General features: G+C 36.4%; 1 protein-coding gene across 14 annotated transcripts in view; it reads left to right on the top strand.

Annotated features, from left to right (window-relative positions):
- LOC117409045 (semaphorin-4D-like) overlaps positions 1-26386 on the top strand; it is a 59354-nt gene that overhangs the window by 17269 nt on the left and 15699 nt on the right. For 8 of the 14 annotated variants that reach the window (XM_058992209.1, XM_058992204.1, XM_058992206.1 and 5 more), the window contains 10 exons: positions 566-663; positions 17741-17874; positions 20696-20841; positions 21500-21562; positions 22373-22471; positions 22574-22667; positions 22780-22893; positions 24291-24442; positions 25121-25296; positions 25387-25543. In XM_058992209.1, coding sequence (XP_058848192.1) covers positions 653-663; positions 17741-17874; positions 20696-20841; positions 21500-21562; positions 22373-22471; positions 22574-22667; positions 22780-22893; positions 24291-24442; positions 25121-25296; positions 25387-25543 — 1146 coding nt within the window. In that variant the 5' untranslated portion in view covers positions 566-652. Of the gene's footprint in view, positions 1-565; positions 664-17569; positions 17875-20695; positions 20842-21499; positions 21563-22372; positions 22472-22573; positions 22668-22779; positions 22894-24290; positions 24443-25120; positions 25297-25386; positions 25544-26386 lie in introns of all 14 variants that reach the window. The other 6 variants (XM_058992192.1, XM_058992189.1, XM_058992202.1 and 3 more) reach the window with 3 other exon arrangements.

Raw genomic sequence — 26386 nt, 5'->3', positions numbered from 1 at the left:
TCCCCCACAAAGTTTGAGACGACTTATTCTCGCTTTACTAATTGTGAGCAAGTCTGACATAAATGCCAGCCATCCTGGTTCTCTACTGAGCGCCTTTTAGAAGTATGTAATTGTGGCGCTGTGGTTTGAATGTTTAAGAAGCCAGTTCTAACATATGTGGACATGGGAATAAGGAAGCTGCCATTCATAAATGGAAATCTATCAAGTTTATAGTTTTAGGATGATTTCAAATAAAATCGATTGGGTAGGTTTTTTTATTTTATGTTATTAATGGTTTAACAACTTGCAAGTATTAAGGGGAAGAAATATTGCTTAGTATTTACAGAACAAACTGTCTTGCTGTGATTTTTATATTTAATGCATTTATTTACCTGTAGTATTGTAAGCATTTAATCAGATTGATCCTTATTGCAAAGTCACAGTATTTCTCATAATGATTCAAGTTCTATAATGTTATAATATATGCAGTGGAACGTCCTAGACCTTTAGAGAATATGGCTCATTCCAATACTAGTGGTCACTATTTAGACATTGTGGTTACTGGTGTGTGCTAACTTTCTTCCAGGGTCTACTCTAATCTTGAACATCCTGTTTGAAGACAGAAGAGCAAAACTAGCAAACCTATGAACTGAGTATTTTCACAACTGGGACTATGACAGGCAGGTGGGTCATTGGTTTACATTTCATTTTATATTACAGTGTTGTACATAGAAATAATAACATATTTTCTATTGGAATTCTTTCAATTATGCATACAGTGGGAAATAAACTGTGTAGCTTTTATCCCATATCACCAAAAACACAATTTTATAAAATAATCACAAATAGGCTGTGTTTTCTTTTCTTCTTTTTGTTTTATATTTTCAAAACCCAAGCCTCCATGGTTTGCATTGTGGTTCATTTGCATCCTCATTTGCTCTGGTGCATTTGCAATTGCTGCTGGCTGTCTTTTGTTTCCTTCTTATGACCATTCATCTGGAAATGTTGAACCAATGCCACCAGCTCACTGTTCAGGCCCTGGATCTCTGAGTTCTCAGAGCAAACAATGAACAAAAATAGGCCACAAAAATTAGTGCAAACCAGAGCCTATTGTTGCTTACAGCTGATTGGGTAAAGTACAGAATACAGTATGTGGGGACAAATTAATGCTGGCCAATCCATACATGTTGCACAGATCATTTTCAGTTTATGGAATGCTGATAAACCATATATAGACCACCCCTTTTTAACCAAAAAAAGTACTGCATATTTCAAACTTTTTGCTAGCACTGGAATACAGTACCACTTTGTGTCATTCAATAAAAGCGGATTGTAGGTATTTTGAAAGCTTTTACATTTTTTTTTTTTTTTAAGAAACCTAGAGGCAAATGTAAACCTAAAGTAAAGTTTGCTTCCTAAACACATACAAGGCTATAGACTAATTGTAAGGTGCAGTGCCCTATACGGTTTTAATTAATGAATGTATTTTTATATATAATTAAGAAGGCTGTTGCCTGACAAACCCATGTTCAATATAAGCTTCATAAGTTTGTTTTTACACGCTATACAAATATCTATTTTTTCATATAATTGTTTTGCTTCATTGACCTAAAACAGACCTTGCATTCTGTATGGCAATCACTCCTGCTACTATAAAGGTTGTGACTGAACAGAAATAAATGGCATTGTCATGTAAACAGTCTTTGTTTTTCTGGTGCTTCATTCCAAAATCTGCAAAAAATATGGATACGTTTGATTTACATTCATTAAAGATCTGGAATAAAGCTTTAATAACAGATTATATTTTCTTTTAGTTTTTTACTGAAAAGAAATGTAGTATACAATGGTATCTGATGAAAGGAGTGGGCATTTTAAATTAAAACTAAGACGTTCAAAGGTTTCTTTTAAACAAATCTGTGTTTTTATAACCCAGAAAATTCAGAAGTCAACATTTAAAAACATTTTCATGGTTACATTGTAAATAAGTAGTGAGCTTTGACAAGCTGTGTAAAGGATCAAAAGTATCCTAGCAACCAAAGCTAGGAGTGATGGAGGGCCAGATTTAGTTGTCCATTGTTTTGCCTGTGCTGGTCAGTGTTGGAGTACAATTGTTCCCCTGAAAGAATGATAAATGTTCTGCCAAAAGGAAGTGAAGAAAACTGAGAAATTGACCCTGTCACTTGCCACAAAACAAAGATCTCCTCTCCATGGCACTGCTTAATATTCATGCTGCCTAGGGCCTGTACTTGCTGTTTAAAATCTGCATGCAGTCTAGCAAATTCAAGCAAAGGGTTCCTGGCACTATCATTGTTTTTTCCACACTTTTCCTGGTTTCTCCTTTAATTTCTTCTTTCACTTTCTCCTAATTTGTGTTTGTCTCCATTTGGTCCCAGCAAGCTAATATTACAGGGCAGCGCTTTAATTGGTTGTCTGAAAGATATTGTACATAGGTTAAACTTTTTAAATGAGGAAACAACTTAAAATCGTATGAATGATAACATATTAATACTAAGTGTACCAAAATTGAAAATGTATAGTCTAAACTGTACAGGTATACAAAATGTTTAAAGTGTATTCCGCTCAGTGTAGAATTAGTCTTGGAAATAATTTCAAAACATTACTTTGCTTGAGGGTTGTGGGTGTTCATTTTTTTTTCTTCTGCATTCTGCAAGGAAAGGTTTAATTATTTTTTATTAAAAGACAAAACAACGATGGCGTGCCAAAAGAAATGGTCTTTCAAGAGTTAATCGCCTATTCAGTCACAGAGGGGAGAAAAACCTTCCCCTCCCCCCTCCTTTTGAAATCTGGAAGCTTCACCCACAATCCGTAGGCCGACTAAATAGATCCCAAATTGAGTCAGGGCTCGGATGTAACGTCAGCTGCTTTTAACTGAGGGGACATCACTTAAGTTGACTTGTGCATCCATCAACCATATATATATATTGGTGCTTATAATTGCCTGTGATAAAGACACAGCAGGTTAAGTCTGAGGCCACGTGTCCTAGAGGTTCATGTTTGAAGTGACTGTCATGAAAAGTGATGGGCTATTCTAATTTCTAGTCTCGCTTCTCTGAATCTGAATCTGAATCCCCGTCTCCACTTCCCTTCAAGTAGAACGGAGTTCAGATAAGTCAAGTCAGCCTGTAGACATACTTCATCTGGCTGCTTTTGGTTGCAGTCAGGCACTACTATGCTGGTTGCAACAACAACAACAACAACAACAACAACAACAGCAGCAAAAAAAAGAAAATCTTGGATGTGCTTCTAAAGTAAATAAGAGAAAACAACTAACGTATTTTGATGATTAAATTATTTACAGTGGAAAGTCTCAACAATAATGTTGAAAGTAACTGTGGTGATCTGCTTTTTACATTTGTCTGTGTTGTAATCGAATTCTGTACGGTGGTATAAGAACTTTGCCCGTGAAAGACCGTGTTTTTGAAAGCATTGCATGAACAATTACAGATGTACCTTTTAAAAGACTGACACAGTCATGGTTGTCAATTCAAGTTTGCCTGGTTTGTTCTTGGCTTTGTGTAGAAAGATTGGGTGTCATTCAAAATGCCAGTGCAGTATGCTACTTAATTTTTCAAAACATCTATCATCCATAAAACGGACAATTTTATGGGTAATCATTTCAAAAATACAAACCTAAAACCGTACTTTAAACTGTGAAAAAAACAAATATAGAAAGTGTTATATTTTTGTATGCAATGCAAATAGTCATATGTTTAAAACAAAGAATTAAAAAAATATGCCCACAATGTCATTCCTCCAACATAATGCAAGGGATGGGCATGGCACCAAACACTGTAGCAGCAACGCCCAACGTCAGCCTCCATTTGAAGTGACTGCAGCAGATTGAGGTTACCCGTTGGGACACTTGTCAGTCAGCCGTTGAAACTGTACTTCATGCGAAGGTCAGTGTCAGAGTATTGAAATTCTGCGATGGTAACATGAAAATAACGTTGCATGGGTGGTCCTGAGGACACATTTGTACTGTATAATTTGGCATGTTGTTTAATAGTCTCAAAACTGCCATTCCCTTACATTTTTGTTCTCCGGATGCTTTTTTTTTTTCTTTTTTTTTTGCTCCCATTTCTAGTTAACCATGAATAATAATTTTAGATGTATTTCTAATTTTAGAACATTTTTATTTATTCAAAAATCTTTACTACTACTTCAGCAACAACAAAGATGGAAATGGACACAGTCTGTTCCGTTTATCATGGTTCAGGATAGGAACAGTATTCCCCTTCTAACTGTTCAGTTAGTGTGTGGCACTTGTTTTATGTGCTTCTAAGACATGCAGGCCATGTTACATCTATATCATTTGAAAAGCAAACAATCCTGTCATCATTTTTATACAGCCCACAGCTGGTAGGTTTGCATGGCAGGTGCAAAGCGTCAAGGAGGCTGGCGTTGACTGCCAAAAGAATAGACCATCTTTAGGTATAGAGCCATCTTTCACCACATAAATCTCTTTTATTGCAGCAGGCCGTTGCAAACAATAGTGATGGCATTAAAATGCAGAGAGAAACGTTTAACCTGTGTTTAAGTATATAGAGTATGTAATGCACGCGTGGCACCATGTTACCATCTTAATGGAATGTTTTATTGGAAGAAATATATCCTTGTATTCTTTGTTTTTCATATGTAATATACATCTTCTGCGTCATAATGCTAATTTTGTTTTTTTTAAACAAACCCTTGCTAACATAAACCTTGCAAAGTCGTATTAGTGCTCAGTGAGAAACAAGAAATGGAGGGGAAACAGACGTCCATTTAAAAACATAAGAACATACAGGTCAGAAATTTTATCGCAATAATATATCTCTCGTTTGGTTTTGGACTGGTAAGGCACAACAAAAAATGCTAAATGTGTTAGCGATCTTGACATTGACCCCTGACCTAATTTAGCCCCAGTACTAGTGTTGTCCAGTGAAAATGACCTGTTTTACAGCCACATATTGTAAGTACAGTACTGAAACCTCTGGCTAAATAGTCATTGAAGTTTCATTACAGGTGGTGTCCAGTTAACATTAACTGTTTCAGTGACACATTGTTTTCACTTTTGTTGACAAAGCATTCAATTCTATATGCCTTTTGTTCACCACAATCTCTAGTGTTTGGTTGTTTTAATAACTGGTTTCGGTGGAAAGGTCATGTCCTGTTCAATAATATGGGCTCAGGAGCCTATTCTGTTTGAACATTGTAGACTACAATATGTATTGAGACCTGATAATCCTTTTACTTCCTCACAGGAAAAGATTCAGCTGTTGGCTTTTGTTGGTGCCACAAAGATAAACATTGAAATGATGAAGGGTTATGAGCAGAAAAGTCTAGCAGTCACCCTCTGTACTGTTTAACCGCCTTGTCATACCTGGACATTTTGCGGTATCAAAGTTTTTGCGCTTGTAGTTTTACTATATTTGTTCTATATGTGTTCTCTTTCAAACACACACACACACATAAAAAAAAACAACATTTGTCTATATACTATTTATTCTATATAAAAAGAGCACAGTATATTTTATAAAATCGCTTGTACAACAGAAATGCATGAGTCATATTTTCTATTGGCCTCTCTTCCACATGTAAGTCATTCTAACCTCTTGCAACGCAATATGTTGAATACTTCCTCCCAGCTGAACTGATGCTCTTTTGTGACCTTCATATGTATCGATTCCTTTGGCTCTGAAGATAATTGTTTGTAAAATGATCTCGTATAAATGACGGCGACACCTACTCTCAATTTATAATTGATTTCAGAATATACATCATCTTTAGTAAAATGTACAGTGCCTTTGTTTTGAAAGCTGGGTAGTATTACCATATTTTCAATCTCACTGTTTTTGGTTAGAATTTAAATGTGTGGTTGTAGCATTCTGCTTGGATTATTGAAAAGAGAACATCAGGGCTCTGATCATTTTAAAACTTTAAAAACAACTTAAATTACACGGATGACAACTTCTTAATAACTATGAATAGAGCCCCATTGACTGGGGGTGCTTTGTTTAAACAAGGCACTTTTGTACCTATGTTCCTTTTAATTTTTTTGCCCTTTGATGGTATTTTTGACCTGTTTTTATTACCTGCCCATTCATTGTCAAAATGTGTATTAGGTTTTAGTTGTTAAAAGTATTTAATTGGTATATTTTAGTATATATTTACACACCTTTTGAAAAAACAAGCTACCCATATGCAAGAATAGTTTGAGGCAAAATTACATCATGTGCCTTTTGACATTAAGAAAACAAGACTTTTAGTCATGGGACCTTCTGTGTTTGCAGGAACTTTTCAGGATGCAACTGGTTTCTAAAGCCTTATTGACTTTTTCACCTCCATAACAACCAAGTAAGATTAAGTACATCATTGTAAATGCAAATATGTTAACCTGATTTACCAGATTTTTAGTTAGACCTTTTTATCGCCCTAGGTCGAACTGAGTGTACTAATAGTATAGGAGTGTATAGGAGGCTGTGTGGTCCAGTGGTTAAAGAAAAGGGCTTGTAACCAGGAGGTACCCAGTTCAAATCCCACCTCAGTCGCTGACTCATTGTGTGAATGAGCAAGTCACTTAACCTCCTTGTGCTCTGTCTTTCGGGTGAGACATAATTGTAAGTGACTCTGCAGCTGATGCATAGTTCACACACCCTAGTCTCTGTAAGTCACCTTGGATAAAGGCATCTGCTAAATAAACAAATAATAAAGAGAGGGGTTATGCAAATTGTATTTTCATTATACCGTAGTACTCCATAAAAATATTTCCTTCAAGGCCATGGTGATAAACTGTGGCCTTAACTCCACTAGAAAGGTCCTGAGGGCATCAGATGATTCTAGGGCATTTGGCAAGCACTCCCACCTTTCACTTCCAGAGCTCGGCAACTCTACGAAATCAACCCACCCTGACCCTGACCCTAACCCAACCCCAACCCTAACCTTAAGCAGCCCAGCCCTAAAACCTAACCCTAACCCAATACCTAACCTTTAAAAATCATCTGATGCCCTCAGGACACTTTCTAGGATATATTCCTTTGTGCTGCTACAGGGGCTCTGGGCTTACTGTATTCTGCTGCATTCTGGGGCTGGTCATCGGGTGTTCAGGAATTTGTCTAATCTCCACAGAGAATTATTTTCTAATTAATTTACCTGGAGCACTGAGCTATTACAGCATTAATATAACAGAATTGTGATTATGCACAGCAGCAGAAGATGACACTCCTTAACTTGCCCAAGTGATTAGGTGGAATATCGCATGTCGTTTATTGACTTGGTGGGAGGTTAGTCCACTTTAGAATATTCACTGAAATGCAGAATTGCTTAGGTTAGATGTCCCCAAACCTTTGACATTTGAGATTTTTGCAAGGGCTATATTTTAAGTTGTTTTGTTTGTCTTCATACAGTTATCTACCTTATATATATATATATATGTGTGTGTGTGTGTGTTATATAAAACAAGCCAGCTTGTTTTCAATAGTAGTCTAATTGTGGCTAAATGTTAAAAAAAAAAACTATGAACAGTACCGGGCAGTTATCCATTGGTTTAAATGTTGAAACAACTGGAGCCCTTGCACTTTTCATTAGGCACAATGTTTTCAAATTTTCTACTTTTTTTTTTCACTTTAACAAGTGGTGTGATGATCATGTGGGGAGAAGCATTTTTGTTTTGCCTAAAGTACATTAAACCATTAAATTAGTAGCATACAGAAGATATCTGACATTTACGCTTGGAATCCTATCTAGTGGTTGTGAATGTGATTATGTAGAAAGGCACTTGTGATGTAACTACAGTACAAAACAGTCTTCCAGTTGTGCAACAAAAGGAAGACTGTTGTATTCAGAGTTATCATTCATTTAAAAAACAATATTCGGATTCGTCTGAAATAATGTTTATTATTTGCACTCATGCTTTTTGGCTTTTACTCCTCGCTGATGACTGTAATGTATTTGTTCATGTCAACTGTAGGAGTCGGTGATCTTTCTTAAAGGATGCCTATTGAAATAGTTAATACTGCAGGATAACCGCATGACATGCTAATTAAATTGAACATACAATAGACCGCTGAGGCACAGTAGAGGGCAGCTTTTACATGGATTTGTTGCAGTGGCAGTTGTTTAACATAAACATCAAAGAAATCAGATTTAATATGGGAACACAGATAAAGAATCTGAGCATTGGGAAAATGTATTCAGAGTTACAGGGCTGTAGCAAGTTACGCAGTTCTGTAGCAAGTTCTGCTGTCTCTTTTTTTATGAGTTGTGGGTTTCTACTGACTTCAGTACCCCCAGAAAGCACACATGTACTGTATTCATGAACTCATGCAGCCTCCATGTTTAATGGGAAAGTACTGTAACATTGACTAATGGACAATGTGACCCTTTTGAAGTGGTTTTTGTGAGTAATTTAAGAAATGTATGTTTGCAGTTCACCAACTGCTCTATTTTAATGTTTTGCTCCTGTACATTTCTAAACTAATGCGACCTGCCTTTTGAGTGTGCTAGGACTAAAATCTCTGCCGTTCCAATTGCACCAGTTTGTATGTTTTTTTTTTTTTTCAATAACTATGTGTATTTTTATTTCAGTAACAATTCAATGGGTGTGGTGTTTTGAAGAGCATTGCATCAGCAGCTAAGATATTGCTTAAATATGGCTGTCCCTTAGTTCTTGTGGCCACTTGGGTCAACTTGCAAGCTCAACAGAAACATTGTGTATAGTAATTATGTTTAAGACTATCCATTTTGTGTTCTTAATGTAATGTTTCCATTGCCCAGTACGTCTTGCTTTGATTCTATGGTTTACAAGGCCAGCCTACCAGTCAGGGTTTGTGTTTACATAAACACTGATTTAAATTGGCCCAGAAACTTTATGATGTCACCATTGTTTATTTTCTTTAACTTGAAGCGTACTAAGCACGGACAGACCTCGATAAGGTTATCTGCGCAACACTGATACAAAAACGTTGTCAAAATGACCTTTAAATACTTGCAGTAGAAAAAAACAAAATAACACACGTAGAACATCCATCACAATGGATTATTTCTTGGTGTTTGGTAACTTGTATCCATTTTAATGTTCAAAAACATTTCTGTGGACCAAAATATTGTCCACGTAAATTACCAGCGTAAACCTTCAGATAAGTCTTGAATGCATCTAACATTACACGTATATCTGACAATTATTTTAAATCTTATATTCTGTGTTTGTTAAAATTACAAAACAGGCTATCAGTCAACATGCTATAAACTTGCCAGGAGGGCTACAATGGTTTGGAATTAATAGAGTGAGGAAGTGTCATTTATTGTATTGATTACTATTGCAAGGCTTGAAACCAAACTCTTTTTTTCTGCCACTGTGGCCAGCAGGTTTAGGAGATGAAGAAAAAAAGATTTGTCTGTTAACAAAATAATTTGAATTTACTTTTTAGAAGATTTTTTTTTTAATGTTAAACTATAACGCAAACAACTTGAGTTATTACTGTATGTATTACAGTATTTAGTTTTAATTAAAGTTTTTACAGGTGTGTGTTTCCTTCAAAATATTGGAGATATTATAGACTGGAGTACAGTAAACCCTTGCTCCAACACTGACCCGTATTTTTCTGCTTTGACCTGTATGTATTTTGTGTGTGTTGTGTATTGTGTCGACTGTATTTTGCATGTCTTACGTGTTTCTAATTTTGGGGGGTTGGATCGATTTTCACTATAGTATCTCTCCAACTCTAGTCTGGGGTTTGTTTCTGTTTTATTCTTTGACCTCTAGAACATGGTGTGAATTTTAGAAGAAAGCTGGCTCATGTGAAGGTATTTCAAAGGCACTTTGAACCTTCAGCTGATGTGACATCACACTGTGTCCAGTGTATTTTAGAAAAGTAAACACAATTCCACATTTATTACGTCCCATGTGGAAACCATGCAAACATAACATTTAAAATGCATCGACATTATTACTGTAATATTCAAACTTGCTTTGCACATGTACCGTTGTACAGCACGTGCATCACAAACCTGTTTTATCAGCCAGATCGCCCTCTGCTCCCATTCACTGACACTGCTTCCATCAACACATTCCACTCTAGCTCACCCTGTTCTACAGCTGTTTATTCCTTTGTCTTATGAAAACATTTTCCTGTCATCTTCAGAATGACGTGTTTTTTTCCCCATCAAAATGGAAGTATTACAGTACTTTTAATATGAAGCTACTGTGGTAGAAACCATAACTGATACCACAAATACACATTTAAAAAGCATAATAACTGGTAATGCCACTACTCATTTGACATGAACACTACAGTATAAATCTCAGCTTTGTTTCTATGCTTTTGTCAGGCAATAGTTGACTTTATTTTTTGAAAATATTATTTTAGTGTGCTCTCAATTAGTTTTTGACTATTTTGACTCCGTAAAATACTGCATTATAGTAGCCAGTGCTTATTCAAACATATTAGCATAAAGACTTAACTGTTTTTGCCATCACAGGGATGCTAATATAAGCAGGGCAGCAGTGTGGAGTAGTGGTTAGGGCTCTGGACTCTTGACCGGAGGGTCGTGGGTTCAAATCCCGGTGGGGACACTGCTGCTGTACCCTTGAGCAAGGTACTTTACCTAGATTGCTCCAGTAAAAACCTGCTCCAGTAAAAACCCAACTGTATAAATGGGTAATTGTATGTAAAAATAATGTGATATCTTGTAACAATTGTAAGTCGCCCTGGATAAGGGCGTCAGCTAAGAAATAAATAATAATAATAATAATAATAATAATATAAGCACCAGGTTGTACAGATTTTGGAGGAAAGTGGAAAAGTCTTGTTCATTCTTTTAATATATATTTTTATTCGTGTTTTCTGGTTTATTAAAATATGTTGCCAGGATTTGTTAAATTGACCTCTCATGTACCATGAATGCTCTGTTTCCTTGGGAAAAGACCAGTGGAATGTGGTGCAGAGGGGACTCTGCAGCACAGCAGATTAAACCAGTAGATGCCAGCTCTCTGACCTAATTTTGAATGTGGGCCAAACCAGTGTCAATAGGAACTGACTACAGCAATGGTTAAGCACAAAATGAAAAACAGCCACTTTAGCATTAAACTCAATACAAAAAGTGAATTGAAAATCAGTTTCTTTTTTGATGCACAGAACTGTTAAAGCACTTTTCTGTAAGTTGGCACTGTTTACATCTGTCTTCGTGAATGTATAATCGATGAGTAAAAGCACAATGCATACAGCAGAAGAGTAGTTGGGTCAAAGTTATTGGCAAACTCTGAGTCGATGTGTAAACTACTGTAGTGTACAAGTGTCCTGACTCCCTCCTGCAGACAAGCTGCCAGGCCCTTAGAAATGTGCTGTGATATGAAATGCTGGTAGTTTACTGTCGCTCTAGATACATGTAATAATGAAGGTAAAAATCTATAATGCACTGTAAACATGTTGCAAACCCAAACCAAAACTTTCTTTTTCTTAATTTAGCAATTCCTGTCTTGCTGAAAAAGCGTTGCATATACTAGCAATGAGGTAAATGCGGTATTGGAGGTAAATGTGGCACTGTAGATCACAACTTCCTGGCTTGTTGTTCATTTTACTTTTTGTTAATGTCAAAAGTGAAAAATTTGTGAAGATACAAGTAAAGATTTGCATGTCCAGCCCCAGGGAAGCATGTATAGTTGATTCTCCACTGACCTGCCTTGGCATTCACATTGGAAGGGAAGAGAACATATACAGTTGTAGTCAAAAGTTTACATACCCCAATGGAAATAATATATAATTTCTTGAAAACCAAGAATTTTAGGAAAAATCTTTTGTAGAAAAGTTTTGCTTTTGTGGATGAGGAAAAAAATTCCATGCTAATTTAAAAGTATTCATACCCTTTGATGCTATGATAGTAGTGTCTACAAATTGCTAGAAATTTCAATATGATAATGCAGAACCTAATTCTAGGAAAAAAATGCTGGATTGTATGTAGGTGAACATTCTTAGAGTATAAAATGGTTAGGCATAGGATGATTGCTGTCATTACCAATAAGTCAATATGGGGCAAAGTAAAGAGCTATCTGAAGATCTTGGGCTCTTTTGCACAGCGGTATAGGCGCTATGCTTTATTGCGAGTGGTCCCCGGTTCGCGCACATGCCTCGCCATCCTCCGCCTGTGTGTGGATTGCCTCGCCCTGTGTGATACCCCTGCCTGCGTTAACTGAAATCGCTACGATATCATTAATCTCAGTGGCTCACCTATTTAAGACTCTCTTGTGAGGGGTGCTGGGTTAGAGTTGGCGTTCTTGGCTGGGTCCCATTTGGACCACTGCATCTGCCTTTGTGCTCCCACAGGATAGTGAGGGAAATCAGCTGGCTCGCCTCATTGAGCTGCAGACTAGACAGATTGAGCCCTGCCTCTTGGCATATTAGGTTTGGTGAATGAAAAGAGGTGCTTGGATTGACAGCAGGAACAGAGGTTTTTCTTTCTTTTTTTTTCTTTTAATTTTTTTAGTCCTCTTGGTCAATAGGCTTGTGAGTTACAGTAAGAGAAACTAGGTCAGAATGTTAGCTAGCAGTTTTACCGAAATCTGCTGTAATGGTGTGTCTATATAGAACATAAAAAATACATACTACAGTCAATTCTCATTGATACATATTTTAAGGGACCAGCAAAATTAGTCGTATGAGAAATTTGTATTTTCAGGAATCTAAAGCCAAATGCATACTGGCAGTAAAACTGAAATCAAAATTAAAAATTAGTCATTTAGCAGACACTTTTAACCAAAGCGACCTACGGCGACTAGGGGGTGAACTATGCATCACAACTGCTGCTGCAGAGTCACTTACAATAGGACCTCGGTTTTACATCTCATCCGAAGGATGGAGCATAAGGAGCTTAAGTGACTTGCTCAGGGTCACACACAGTGGAACCTCCTGGACCACCAAGCCTCCTTACAGAGCAATGAAAAGTATTATACGTTTAAAAGTACTGTGCGTTTTATTGAAAATATAGCTGTCGGTGAACTTTTAAAAAGTATACATTGCAAATCCCACATTTTTTTAATGGTTGACAAAGTGTCTGTGGGAATGTGGGAATGTTGAAATCTGTAGCAACATCCATTTTTTTTCTCTGTACGGTGGTGCATTATCCACCGCTTTCAACACCTCCACTTTCGTCTGCAAGCATAGTGCAAAACTCGAAATGCATCATAGGATCTGTAGTCCTCAAACAGCACTAAAATACAGTCCAGAGGCACTATTACAGATGCAAGTTAACACATTTCCCAGTATCCTTTACATTCAGGAGTTCAAACTAGGGCTCCAAAATAGATTGCACTAACAGGAAATATGTGTTAAGTGAATTCATATTATAAGAAGTAATTTGCATAAAGCAGCTGCTAGATTTTTCAGAACATTCAAACTACTGTATCAGGAAATCTGTCTAATCCAAGCTCGTTTTAACAAGAATTGACTGCATAGTAAAGTTTTGATACGGATGTTGCATTCAAAGAGAATTGTGGTAAGTGGTTCAGGTATTTTTGTCGTCGATTATGAATTCCACTTTCCTGTTGCAGTGTAGTCCATGCCCAGCTGTCTCCTACACCTTGCACGGATGCCTAAAATGCTTCTTCATCTGTAGAATTTAAAGCAGCTTTCCATATGGTCGCTTCCCTCATCATGTGTTTTCCATTTTAGGCTTAGTTATGCTGTAGTGTTAATCTGCTTAAAAGTGCATGTAGTAAGTGACATCTGCAGGACCTGCCAGTTCATTGGAGATTCTAGCAAAGCAGTATTTAAAAAGCTGTTTTAATACCCCTACACTTAATAATCAACTGTACTGTATAAACTATTGTAAAACTTACAAAATGCTTGCTTACAGTACAGAATACAAAGTAACTGAGGCCTTTCAGTCAACCCCCATGCGCTTGAACAAGTTTAAGAGAGAAGTAACAGCGTGACGGTCATTAAGAAAACTGAAGGTCTGAACAAACAATGTCCTGGTGTGGCAATCACTAGGGCTGACTTGGTTGTGGGTTGACATTATTTGTCATAGCTTCATTATGGACCCGCAGAAAAAGCAATCCTTAATATGAATAATAAAGTTTGCTTTTAAATTGTTCTGTTGCTACGGTATGTCATGCACTGGAAGCAGTTTTACTGTGCTGTGTGAACCACACACTACTTTGCATGCTCGTAATTAGAACATGGGTGAACAGTTTTTTTTTGGGGGGGGGGGGGGAGGGGAGAGGAACACAGCAAGGCACATTTTTAAAGCATAACTATTAAGCAATGTGATATTTTACTGTACGGTTAGAGCTTCATCTTTTTTATTTGGCTGAGATTAGAGTTTTAATCTTAAATAATGATCAAAGTAAATCAACACAAATCTCATTACACTAGCAAAAACTTGACTGCAGTCAACTTGATCACACGTTTAGTCATACCTGTCACCGAGAGATGATAGGCTAATACTCAGGTGGTAGTCTCAAACTGAAGTTTTTTTGTAGAACTAGTTATCTTGGTATTGCAGTATGTAACAAACAAAAAGAAAAATCAAATAAATTGTACCCCCCTCCCCCTCCCCCTTCCAAAACAGACACGCACTCACATTGGATTACCACCAGCCTTCTGAGACTCGCTGTCAGCTTTCATCTTGCAAGAGGGTTCTTATTTCAAGAGAATGTGGTTGTGTTCAGGGGGTTTTCATCAGTTGTTTTCTTCTTCTTTTTTCACTTCCTGCGTTATAAATTATGCTCTTTACATTTGCGATCTTTGCAGTGTTAGTATCATGAATAATTCTTCTTGTAGCATTTTCTTTTCTTTTTTTGAGAATGTGTTGTGTTCAGCAGTTTAAGAAGTTTTTGTTTAGTAACAAGAAGCAAGATCATATGCACTTGTATTATAATGAATAAATCAGTTTAACATACTGGTACTGTATGTTGTTCCAATATGACTTTCCACTTCTGAATGCTAATTAGAGCCCCGGAAAAGCCAAAATGTATTTATTGAGTTGTATATACAGACGTGGTATTTCGTTTATTTATTTATTTTATTTTGGTACAACTTCTTGCTTTCTCCTTTTTGAGAAAACCAGGGTATTGCATTTTTTATACTTAAGTAATTTTCTTTGGCTGACCTGGTTTCGAAAGTAGAAAGAACAGTGTTTGGAAATTGAATGGTGAATACTGAAACGTTTCTGAGTCTTTTTGTTGAAAGTATAAAGAAATAAAGTGTGAAGTTTTGACATTCTGGTTCTGAGGTATGTATTTTTGTTTTCATAGCACATTACAGTAAATCTCAGCATATAGTAGGAATGTTAAACCGTATATAATAAGAATATGGTTACTTTATCAAGTTGCAGACATTTCAGATCTACAGTATGAAAACTCTCCACCTCCCCGTGCATAAACATTAAAGTACTATATGTTAATATTGTTTTGTTTATTTTTAAAACGTGTCTTGGCAGAGGCGAGATCGGTGCTCGTCCTCTGCCAGGAGTAATAATTAAAACTCGTGAAGAAGGTGGCCATCTCCCAAATTAATTAGGTGATTTAATTTGTTGCTAATCGGGAGATGGTCACCTGTTATAAAAAGCCTGCAGCTCTCTAGATCGAGGTGGGGTGTTGGAAGGAGAGAGCGAGAACGAGAGGAGAGAAACAAAATGAAACAAAACGTAAAGATTCCAGGAACAGTGACAGCAACTGCCCAGCCTGACCTGGGATCGTATTATTTATTGTTTATTTTGTGTTCGTGATTTGTTTTGGTTTACCCTTTTATTTTGCTCGGTGAGCACAGTGCTTTTTGTTTAAATATTTTATTTTTGGATTCTTTAAATAAAACGGCGCACGCGCCACTGCACCGTACCTTTTGGTTTTGTTGTCCCTTCTTCTGCCGTGACGTCAGACCACTCAGCCATTCCTGTCACAGCTTGTATTATGTTTAATAACCCAGCTACATAAACCCACAGTTAGAAATATTGTCACAAGTCTGATACTAATAAATAATAATAATAAAACACGTGTGTGGCTCCTAAGTAAGATTTTAGTTTTTTCTTAAATATTTTAAGTGCCATGTGTTGTGAACAAAAATGCTGTCTTAAAATAACTCACTTTATGATCTGCCCATATTTTGATTGATGAATCAAAGCTCTGTTTCATAAACCTCTGTAGTTTGTTTGTTTGTTTGTTTGTGTGTGTGTGTGGTGGTGGGGGGGACTCGTTTTCTGGCACCTGTCATTTCCCCTTCTGCAGGAGTGTGTGAGAGAGACAGCAGGATTACCTTGAAATCTAAATATAGGTGCCCAATATGGCAAATGCATTTGTAATTTTATAAAGTGGAACACAACAACAAAATGCATTCATTAATTAGTTTTGTTGCATAAAATCATAACCTGGCCTTACAGAACTGCTAATTCTATGTTAACCCTTTAAGGTACAAGGGACATGATGCTAACGCTTTTATTTTTTGCAATGAAGTGCAGAAAACAGGGTTTCAAATGTACCGACAGGTTGGATCTGCTTATCCAAATTTGTCAGTTTCTTCGTGATACTTGAGTCACTCACAAATGTATTTTAAGAAGAAACCATTTGAATAACCGCTGTGTTCCTTGAGGTTAACAGAATGTTGTGCAGTGGAAATGTTTAGAGGTTGTGGTGGCAGGAACACTGCCTTTCCTTTAGCTTGTTCATTACCGTGTCTACCCTTCATCTCTATTGATATGAAGATGGAAATTGAACAATGTCTGACACCTGCCACGTTTGATTGATTTTTTTTATGGAGGATGTGCTATAGACGTTAAGTACAGTAGAGATCATGCCATTGCTTTGAAACAAATCTTTGATCAAACATGCAAAATGATTTGGCCTCTGTTGATATCATTAATATAACTAATCATAAGTCAGAAATTGTTAATTTAATCGGCAGGATTGTGTGGTAAATAACATCTACTTCATGCCAGGTTTATTCGCCACTTGATGCGCGATTCTTGGGCTGTAGATTATACAAAGCATCTAGCAACTGCATAATGGGCTGTGTTTTAGATGAGGCTGAAAACAAGTAACAGGAATCTCAATAAGTTTTTCAAAAAAAAAAAAAAAATTGATATACAGTATACAGCCTTACCCCCCCCCCCCCCCCCAAGCATTGTCCACTTCTTTGGATGTAATCCATAACATTTTTATTTGCATGAGGTGGTTTGGTTCTACAGTAACTTAAAGGAACACTAGATTCATTTGAGTAAAATACTAGCTCTACAGTAGCTTTTATTAAAAGCCGTAGGAGCACTTTCTTTCTCTGGCTTGCATTATTGAATGAGGTAGCTGAGATAATGGCTTTGAGTGGCCGGGCTGGATCAAACGTGTGCCAGTGTTCGACACATATAACAATCTGTCAGTCAACAGGGAACAAGAGCCAAGGTCTGAGGAAGGAAAGCACTGCTCATACTTATTTCTTTCCATGAGACTAGGAAGATTTAATGTCAGGTTTTGGAAGAAATAAAAAGCTCCACCCTTTTTAAGAGAAGGGAAAAAAACTTAAATTCTACTGTTCCTTTAAAAGAAGTTATGAGTAAGCTGGTGTTTCATTAGACGACTGAGTTGCTGATGGTTCTCTTTTCCTGACAGACATTAAAGAGGAAGTGTGGAGAAAAGCTGCACGAGATGCGAGCTGTGGACACCTAAGAGAAGATGATTACTAACTGTACACGCTGATCATTTACAGTGTGGATGCAACAGCAAAGAAAAAGAAGCAATCTCAGTGCTTTTTCCTCTATTTTATATTTTTTTCAAATGCAGAGGAAACATAACAGTTTCTAAGGTACCAGAGGCAAATATGGCCCTAAGTGTTCTCAGCATATTCTTGGGGTTACTTCTTGAAGTTTCGACACACGGACCTACGGGAATACCCAGGACTTCTTGGAAGCATCAAGGTAGGACTTTTTCTTTTTGTTATTTATTTTTAAATGTGTTTTCTTAAAGATGTTCAATGGTACTGAAATCAGAAAGACTATATAACCGTTTCTGGGTATTTATAAACTGTACTAGATTTAAACCAGATTTTTTTTTTTTTTTACATGTGGAATATTTGATACTTTTGTTTTATCTACCCACGAATTTAAGTAATTCATGCATTGACTTCATAAATAAACTGGTCCTAAGAAATGGTATAATAAGCTTGCACTAGCCCTAAACCCAGTCCTGGGTTTCTGAACTTCCCTTGTTTAGATATTGAACTTACCAGGTGCTAGGAGTTTGAACAATCAGACTGCTAATAAATATGCTCTTCTTAACTGATTTCTCTTATCATAGCTTGAGTAAGTTACAGCTGAGTCTGAAGGTTTACTAATATGAGTTGTTCATGCAGCTTTAAGGAAGGAACCATATTAAAAACAAGCTCCTGGCACATCTGTCTCTAGATTAATGAATTCTTTACAATCATGTTTTGTATATGCTGTACAAACACTGGTCTAACATATGAAGCATCCATTAAAAATGATATCGTACAAGAGGAAAACCCACCTTGTAAGTTAGCTTTGAAACCAAAAACTGGGTGCCGGGCTAGTGTGTGGTGGTGTTTTTTTTGTTTGTTTTTTTTTTTACACAAACTAAAATATTCTAATATTTTGCCACTGTAATCTGATAAGAATGTAATTTTCAATTCCATTCAACAAGCTACTAAGAAATAATGGGACGACTGTTCTGAACACCCAACAATCACGTATTGTATTACAAGAATCTGATTATAAACTTCTTGACAATCAGTAATTATTATCTGTCATAAATAGTATGTCTTAATGGTCAAAGCATCCAATACATCCAAGGCAAGATGCATTTGAAAACGTTGTCGTCAGCCTCTAGTTGTACTCTGTCTCAACCCAAAACTCACACAGAGTGTTTGTTTCAAACAGAAGGTCAAAATGAAAAAAATGCATTGAGTTTGTCTGGGTTTTAACACACACAGTTTTTTCTGTTCAATTTTTTTTTTTTTTTTTTGTCATTCTCAAAATACTTTTGATGTTATCCGGATATTGGGGAAAATATTACCAGAAAACAAATGTGTAAAATGAAAACCATGTGAATAGTTCACATTCGCAAACTTGAAAACAGATGGTCGCGGATACGAAGCAAGTACTGCATAAGGAAAACATTAGATTGAATTTGTGTTTAAGTATAAAATAAGTGAAACTGACTTATTTATAATTAAATAGCAACATTGATTACTGTGTAGAACAGGGGTGGGTAACGTTCAAGCCTATTGGGGTCCAGGTCTTTGTACCAAGCATACACTATTTAATAAAGGATTTTGCAGAAGGTTCTGGTGTAAACGGTGGAAAGCTGGGATTCTTGCAGCGATTCTCAGGGAATATTGTTATGCCTTAAATTGGGCTTTAATTCATCAACAAACCAGGGGAGCATCTTGTGTTTTCAGATGACAGAGAGAGGTTTCAAACACACACATCTCTCGATTTTATTGTTCCCGCTGCCACTTCATTTTAATTTCTCTCAAAAGGGCGACTTCTGTGATTGCTCCACTACTTTTAACCCTTTTGGTGCTTGATGATGTTTAATATTTCCAATAGGTTTCATTTCCTTTTGGGTTTTTCTTGTACATAACTTCTGTAACCGTCTGGATGTCTGAGTTGTTGTCCCCTTTAAGCATATAACCTTCCAGTGCGTCACTTCTAGGCAGACCTGGGGGGTTAATTATCATTACAGCAGCATTGTTTTAGCATTGTTCAGTTACAATTATGCTGCAGTAATTGCAATTATAATTACACATTCACTAAAAACTAACATAAATAGCTACACACATTAGCATGTTTACTCTGTTTATTCTAAATAACCAAGCAGTAATTGCAGGTACAGAAGCATACCATATAACTTATTTTTTTCAAACAAATTGGGGTCACTAAAAGTGTTTGAAAATGTGAGAATAATGTTCGCTCAATGCAGAACACAACATGGGAACTGCAAATGATTAATCTTAGAAAGGTGTGGAACTGTAATTAATTAATTATGTGGTATAGTTACAATTGTAATTGACTCCAGTCTGCTTCTAGGGTAGTAATGTTCTGAATATCAATGTAAGACTTTGAAGATATTTGAACTGGTTGGGCCCACAGCTGAGTGACTCTAATACCACTTAAATAAGACAATAAAAACTCAAATATGCCGTAAAACAAGCGTAATCTGAAATCCTAAATATGTGTACCTTTCTTTAACCACTACTTCAACACCTATCAAGGGTCACACCACTATGTTACGTCCATTTTGAGTTCAGAATAAACTGAAGAAGTGGGAAAAGTGGTGTAGAAGAAGCTGTGGGATTGTATGTGTTTCTGGTTTTTCTTCTGTTTTTAAATCTATTCAAGCAAACACAGTAAAGACTATTGTTTGAACAACACTTGGAGGTCAATGGAGCTGCCCTTAAGATGGGGGTTTCTTGACAAGTACCTGACACATGGTCATTGAATACTATTCATAACACAACTCATGATGAAGTTCTATGATTCACACAATCTGCATTCAGCTCACATGAGGATTAGCAGTGCATGTTCATGTCTGGCCCTAATGCGTGCCACTCTATGTTTTGGAGGGGGGATCTCCAAGGTAGAGCTAAGAGTAACCATCTGATAGGACATGCGCATCTGAATGCCACAGGTTATCTGCATAGCAAATGAATACTTTTATAAAATAATTCTGACTGCAAATACATGCTACTAACTTTCCCTTTTTCAATTTTATTTACAGAGGTAAATCTGATTCAGTTTGCTGAAACAGGAATATTCAACTATTCTGTATTATTGCTAAATGAAGATACAAATGTATTATATGTGGGAGCAAGAGAAGCCATATTTGAATTGGACATGAAAAATATTTCTGTCAAAACAAATGAGGTATGATTTCTGTTTTCATCAAATAAGCACCATCAGTTTTCTACACCTATTATCGCAACCCCATATTATTATTTTGAGATATACAAACCCTGGAATAGCTGTATGTATAAAAACTAAACACACAGCATAAAATATTTGCAGGACAATCTGTAAGGTAAACACAGAATCATTTGAGAAAAACAGTATTTATTGAAAGCATTGTATAAATATCTTGGCTAAATAGGTCTGAACTAATCTGGTTATGTATATGTATCTTGGTGTTGAATATGTATGTTAGGATCCAAATGCATCCAGGTATCGATTTCAGATTTACAACATCTATATTCTATGATTCTCTAGGTCAGCTTTGAATATCACATTGTCAGGGAAGAGCAATCTAAGCAGATAGGGGACCTCATAATCCCTTGAGGGCTGCAAAACCACCGATGAAGCAGCTTGATTAAAAAAAAGTCTTGCATTTTTTTAAAATAAATTTGCTCATTTAGATAATAACACTACCTGGGTTAAACATCTGTTTAATCATAATTTGCCCAGATTTTCTTTGTGCTGCACGAGAAGCTTAGTTTTTGTTTACTTGTCTAGTATTAAATGCGTTTCTCATTATACACGCCCACCTGCACCTGCTGACCAGACAGCCTTTCTTTTTTTTATATTAAAGGTTTTCTGGAAAGTTCCTGAAGAAAAGCAAACTGCTTGTGTATTGAAAGGCAAATCTAGAGAGGTAGGTTGAAACTGTATATAAGAATGAATGCACAAACTCACTTAATCCAAGAATGTAAACTCTCTTTCTTTCCTCTTATTAGTATTAGTTTCACTGGTCCCCCTTTCCTTCTGTTGTGTTGTTTGGTTCTTTAGATATACAGCATACTTTACCTTCTTTTGAAATATTTATATATCCTGAATTAAGTAAAGAACCAGAACATAATCCATCAAATAAAAAGGACAAGCAAAAAGCATTGGTTACTAGTTCTCTATATTGCGGTGCAAGGGTACATGAATTTCAAAATCTATGTTACTAATTGACAAACAGTTGACGGGACTGATGTGCCAAACAGTGCACCTTTTGTTCATTTGCAAAAATCTCAGTGTTACACTGACATTGTAAAGCAATCTTTTTTTTTTTTCATAAGCCAAAAAATTACAATGCTTACTGTGCAAAAAAAATACGTGGTCAGGGGTGAGGGAGGTGAAAAGAAGCATGGGTATCACTTCATGCAAGGGATATATATCCCCAGGGACTGGGATATTAGTGAAGCCACCTGTATATCAGTATGTATGTCACATGTCTTTTTACATATCTAGAGAACCACTTCTCCAATTGAAATGAAACTTTCTAAGAGTAGAATGGAATCGGAGGATATGGTGGTGCCTGTCTGTCCAGCTGTGGCTGGGGATATAAATGTCACTGATGTGCATGTTCTCCCTACAGTGATAGAGTTACAGCTGAGTGCACTTAGAGTTAAACTCATGTGACCCAGTGGCTCTCCAATTCCATTGAAATATTTCCCATGTGGTCATTTTTGCATTCCAGACCGAGTGCCTTAACTACATACGAGTCTTGCAAGTACTGAACGATGCCAGCCTCTATGTTTGTGGAACATATGCATTTCAGCCCACGTGTGATTACCTGGTCAGTATGCTGCTATTTTGGCCTTATTGTAAAAATGATCCCTTTCAATTGACAAAGTAAGGATTATTTTTGTTTCCATTTCCCCCGCACTCCTTGTTCTAGTCTCTGCAGGATTTTGAATTGGAAAATAAAAATGAAGATGGAAGAGGGAGATGTTCATTTGATCCAGCTCAAAGCTTCACATCAGTGATGGTTGGTAAGTATCCTTTCACACGGCTGCTCAGATTCAGCATAACTCTACATTCTTTCTCAGGGTTCTTTTTAATTTAACTGCCTAAAAATTAAAGGTGTTTTTTTTTTTTTCTTAGATGGAGACCTTTACTCTGGAACGGCTTTCAACTTTTTAGGAAGTGAACCAATTATTCACAGAAGCTCTCCACAGGTGTCCTTGCGGACAGAATATTCAATATCTTGGTTGAATGGTAAGAAGAATGTTCACTGCAACAAATACCTTCAGAATATCTGACAGTTGGGTTCTTTGTGCACCAAAAGGTATTACTAGGTGGGAGCTGGTTAAAAGGGAGATCAAGTGCTTACACTAAGAAAGCAGCACATCTGCAGTAGCATCTGATCAGAGATTGCACACAACAGTCTCCTAGCTTGGCATTAACTTGTTTCAGAGCCTAGTAAGGGAGAAAGTCACTTACAAGGGGAGTAAAGGGTAGATCTAGGATACTGGCTCACCTGAGTTAGCAGATCTGTTCTGTTGGGTCAGATTTATTTAATTATTTATTTATTTTTACCGACAGCTACAGAAATTGCACCAATAAATGCCCTCCATTGTATGTGGGGAAGATCTGAAATTTGCATGTTGTAGATAGAAAAATAACTTTGGGTAATCTCATGCTTTCATACTGTAGTTTCTGTTACAAACATTTGTGGAATTATGAAAAATAATGCATGCTGTGCAGCATGGAGTATGTTTAAATACAAACAGCAACTTGAGCTATGATAAATCAACAGAAGCTCAAACACCTGTGTTTTGTCAGTAAAAGACAGTCAGAAACAAGCATTTGTTGAGTGCATAAACAATAATAGAAAGTATACTGTGTCAGTATATTTTTTAACATACCCATTTATATGTTAGCCATTGTAATTAAGATGTAATTAACAATTACCTGGACAAAAACAATTACTTTACTGCTACTAAACAGTATTTTTCGTGACTGTTTTTTACACAGTAATGAAATTGTTGCTATTATATTTGTGTCGGATCAGATACCTGCTAGTTGGATGTGTGTGCAGCGTATGATGTGAAGTCTAGTTTTGTGTATTAAAGATTAGCTTCAGAACCATTTTCATTAATAATTTCAAGTTGAACTTTTCATTTCAAATATATTTTCTTCCATTTAAATCCTCTTAACAAGCTGTGCTGTACTACGTATTGAAACTTTGGGAGATATAGTTAAAGAAAAGGGAAACTGAACGTTGACAAACGTTTTAACATTTTAAGAAAACTGGTTGAACAAAATTATAAGGGTAAGAAAACAAAACAAACGTAATTAACATGTGTGTAATTGTCACTGCTACTTGTTGCTGTAGCTCTTGGTTAGTTTAGTTCCTTATCACCCCAGCATCTTAATTTACACGTGGTCTGTAAATTTGCATCTTTGGAAAGTGCAATAAACCAAAAAAAGAGGATGTAAAAAAAGGATAATATTTAAATTAGTATTCTTTGCTCTGCTAAAGATGCATAGCTGCAGGTTTATTATGTTGTACAGCACTTGAATTTGGTTTCTAAACATTTGACCCCTGGATTTAGACAGTACATGATTTCAGATGTAATGTTTTACGGGTTTATCACTGCCTTGTTCTGCAGAGCCCAGTTTTGTTTTTGCTGATGTGATCCGAGAGAGTAAAAACAGCCCAGATGGTGATGATGACAAGATCTACTTTTTCTTTACGGAGGTTTCCGTGGAATATGAATTTGTTGGCAAGCTCTCTATTCCCAGGATCGCCCGAGTCTGCAAGGTGAGAGAACGTGACGATCTCCTCCTGTGCTGCTTTAGTTCATGTTTTTATTATTTTTAGAGCCTCCTTTGCATGTTACATTGTTAAGTACTGGGCTAACCTAGCTTTTAAAATCCATTTTCTTAGTAGCATTGTGGTCCTCATTTTTTTTATGTTGAACGTAATTTCATTCTTTGCTTGTCAAGGAAAAAATGCATATATTCAAAAATACTTTAATCTCAATTTCCTACTTCTTTTTAAATTACCTGCATGATGAAGCATGCCATCGGTATAGTTGCCATCATCTGAAGACTCATTTTTTCTTATGTTTATTTGGTTTGTAAAAGCCACACTGTGACCTAATATGTAAAATAGCCTGTGAACTAAGTAGTGTTGTGGTTAACTAAACTGAATTAAATGAATTTTGCGGTGTGTGTGTGTGTATATAGTCCTTATTAAAAATAATTGTATATAATTTAGGTAATGATAGATAGAGAGAGAGATAGATAGATAGATACCACTAATATATTTAGCTACAGTTAGAATGCATTTGTTTGGCCCTGCAGTGTGTTAGATATTTTTTTCAACATAAAAAAAACAACTTAAGTCATTAAACCTTTTTGATCTTTTAACCCTCTGACCAAAAAAAAAAAAGCTTTTGTTGGATGTAAATTCTCATAGCTGTTTTATTTTCGTTAGGGTGATTTAGGAGGACAAAGGACCTTACAGAAGAAATGGACGTCCTTCCTCAAGGCCAAACTTGTCTGTTCCATGCCGGAGTTAAACTTTGTCTTCAACGTCGTTCATGATGTTTTTATTTTGAAAACGCCAGACTGGAAGGAGACTGTCATTTATGGTGTGTTCACTTCCCAGTGGTAAGTGTCACCTGTGTGAAGACCTTTGTAAAGACTGGATCTTTCAGTTGTGGTTTTGTGGTTTTTATATATATTTATATTGCATTCCAGGGGAAATATTGGATTATCTGCAGTCTGTGCGTACAACATGTCTACTATAGATGAAGTTTTCTCGAAAGGAAAGTACATGCAAAAGGCCTCTGTTGAACAGTCTCATACAAAGTGGGTGAGATTCAATGCCATGCCTCCCAGTCCTCGCCCTGGAGCGGTAAGTGTTTGCCGCAGCAAATGATGTATTTCTAAATGGGCAGTAATGATTTCTGATAGAAATAATAGACTTTCACATAATTATTCAGCAATGATAGTTCACACAGTCACCCGTTTTAATACAGGCCCTAAATTGACAAAAAAAAAGGCAAGGCCAAAATGGTCAGTTCAATTAATGTGTAGAGGGCACCAAGGCCATGTCGTTCCCGCGTGTAACGTACAAAATGCTGAGGCGTTGTGTGCATTTCTGGATGAACTGAAAAAAACAAACTTATCTTTTATCATAAGATGTAGAAATAATGATAATAAACACTGTAATACCATTTTGGTTTCATTGTAGTAGAAATAAAGAAATTACAATAAGGGGATAACAGCAATTGAACCAAAAGTCAAGTTAGTACAGTAACAACAAAAAAAAAAAAAAAAAAAAAACTTGCAAGTGTCTTAAGCATTTCTAAACCACTGACCTGAAAAAAATGATGGTTTTGTGAATCTGTTTGCAGATTGTACAGCCTTCTCCTTTTTATTCAGGGCTCTTTTCTGAGATGGCATTATTATTACGTGCAGTACAAATCCATGTGATTGAAAGGGTAGTGTCCATTGGCTGGTTGTTTATTTTTCCTCCTCGCTGATGCGACTTAACCACACAAATCACGTAATCATGTTATTGTTTGGATCTAAGCACTTCCTAATTGGATGTGTACAGGCGTCTCTAGCTTCTGTAGCGGAAAGGGCACTGTGGCCTTTGCCGCATGGCTTCTTTTTAATTTCCAATCCTAATTTTTACCCATTTTATTTCTATGAAGCTGTTCTAACACTAAAGTGATTGTTTGGTCTGGCTAAG

The sequence above is a fragment of the Acipenser ruthenus genome, chromosome 2 (assembly GCF_902713425.1).
Source record: "Acipenser ruthenus chromosome 2, fAciRut3.2 maternal haplotype, whole genome shotgun sequence".
NCBI lineage: Eukaryota > Metazoa > Chordata > Actinopteri > Acipenseriformes > Acipenseridae > Acipenser > Acipenser ruthenus.
This window is presented reverse-complemented; position numbering and strand designations above follow the sequence as displayed.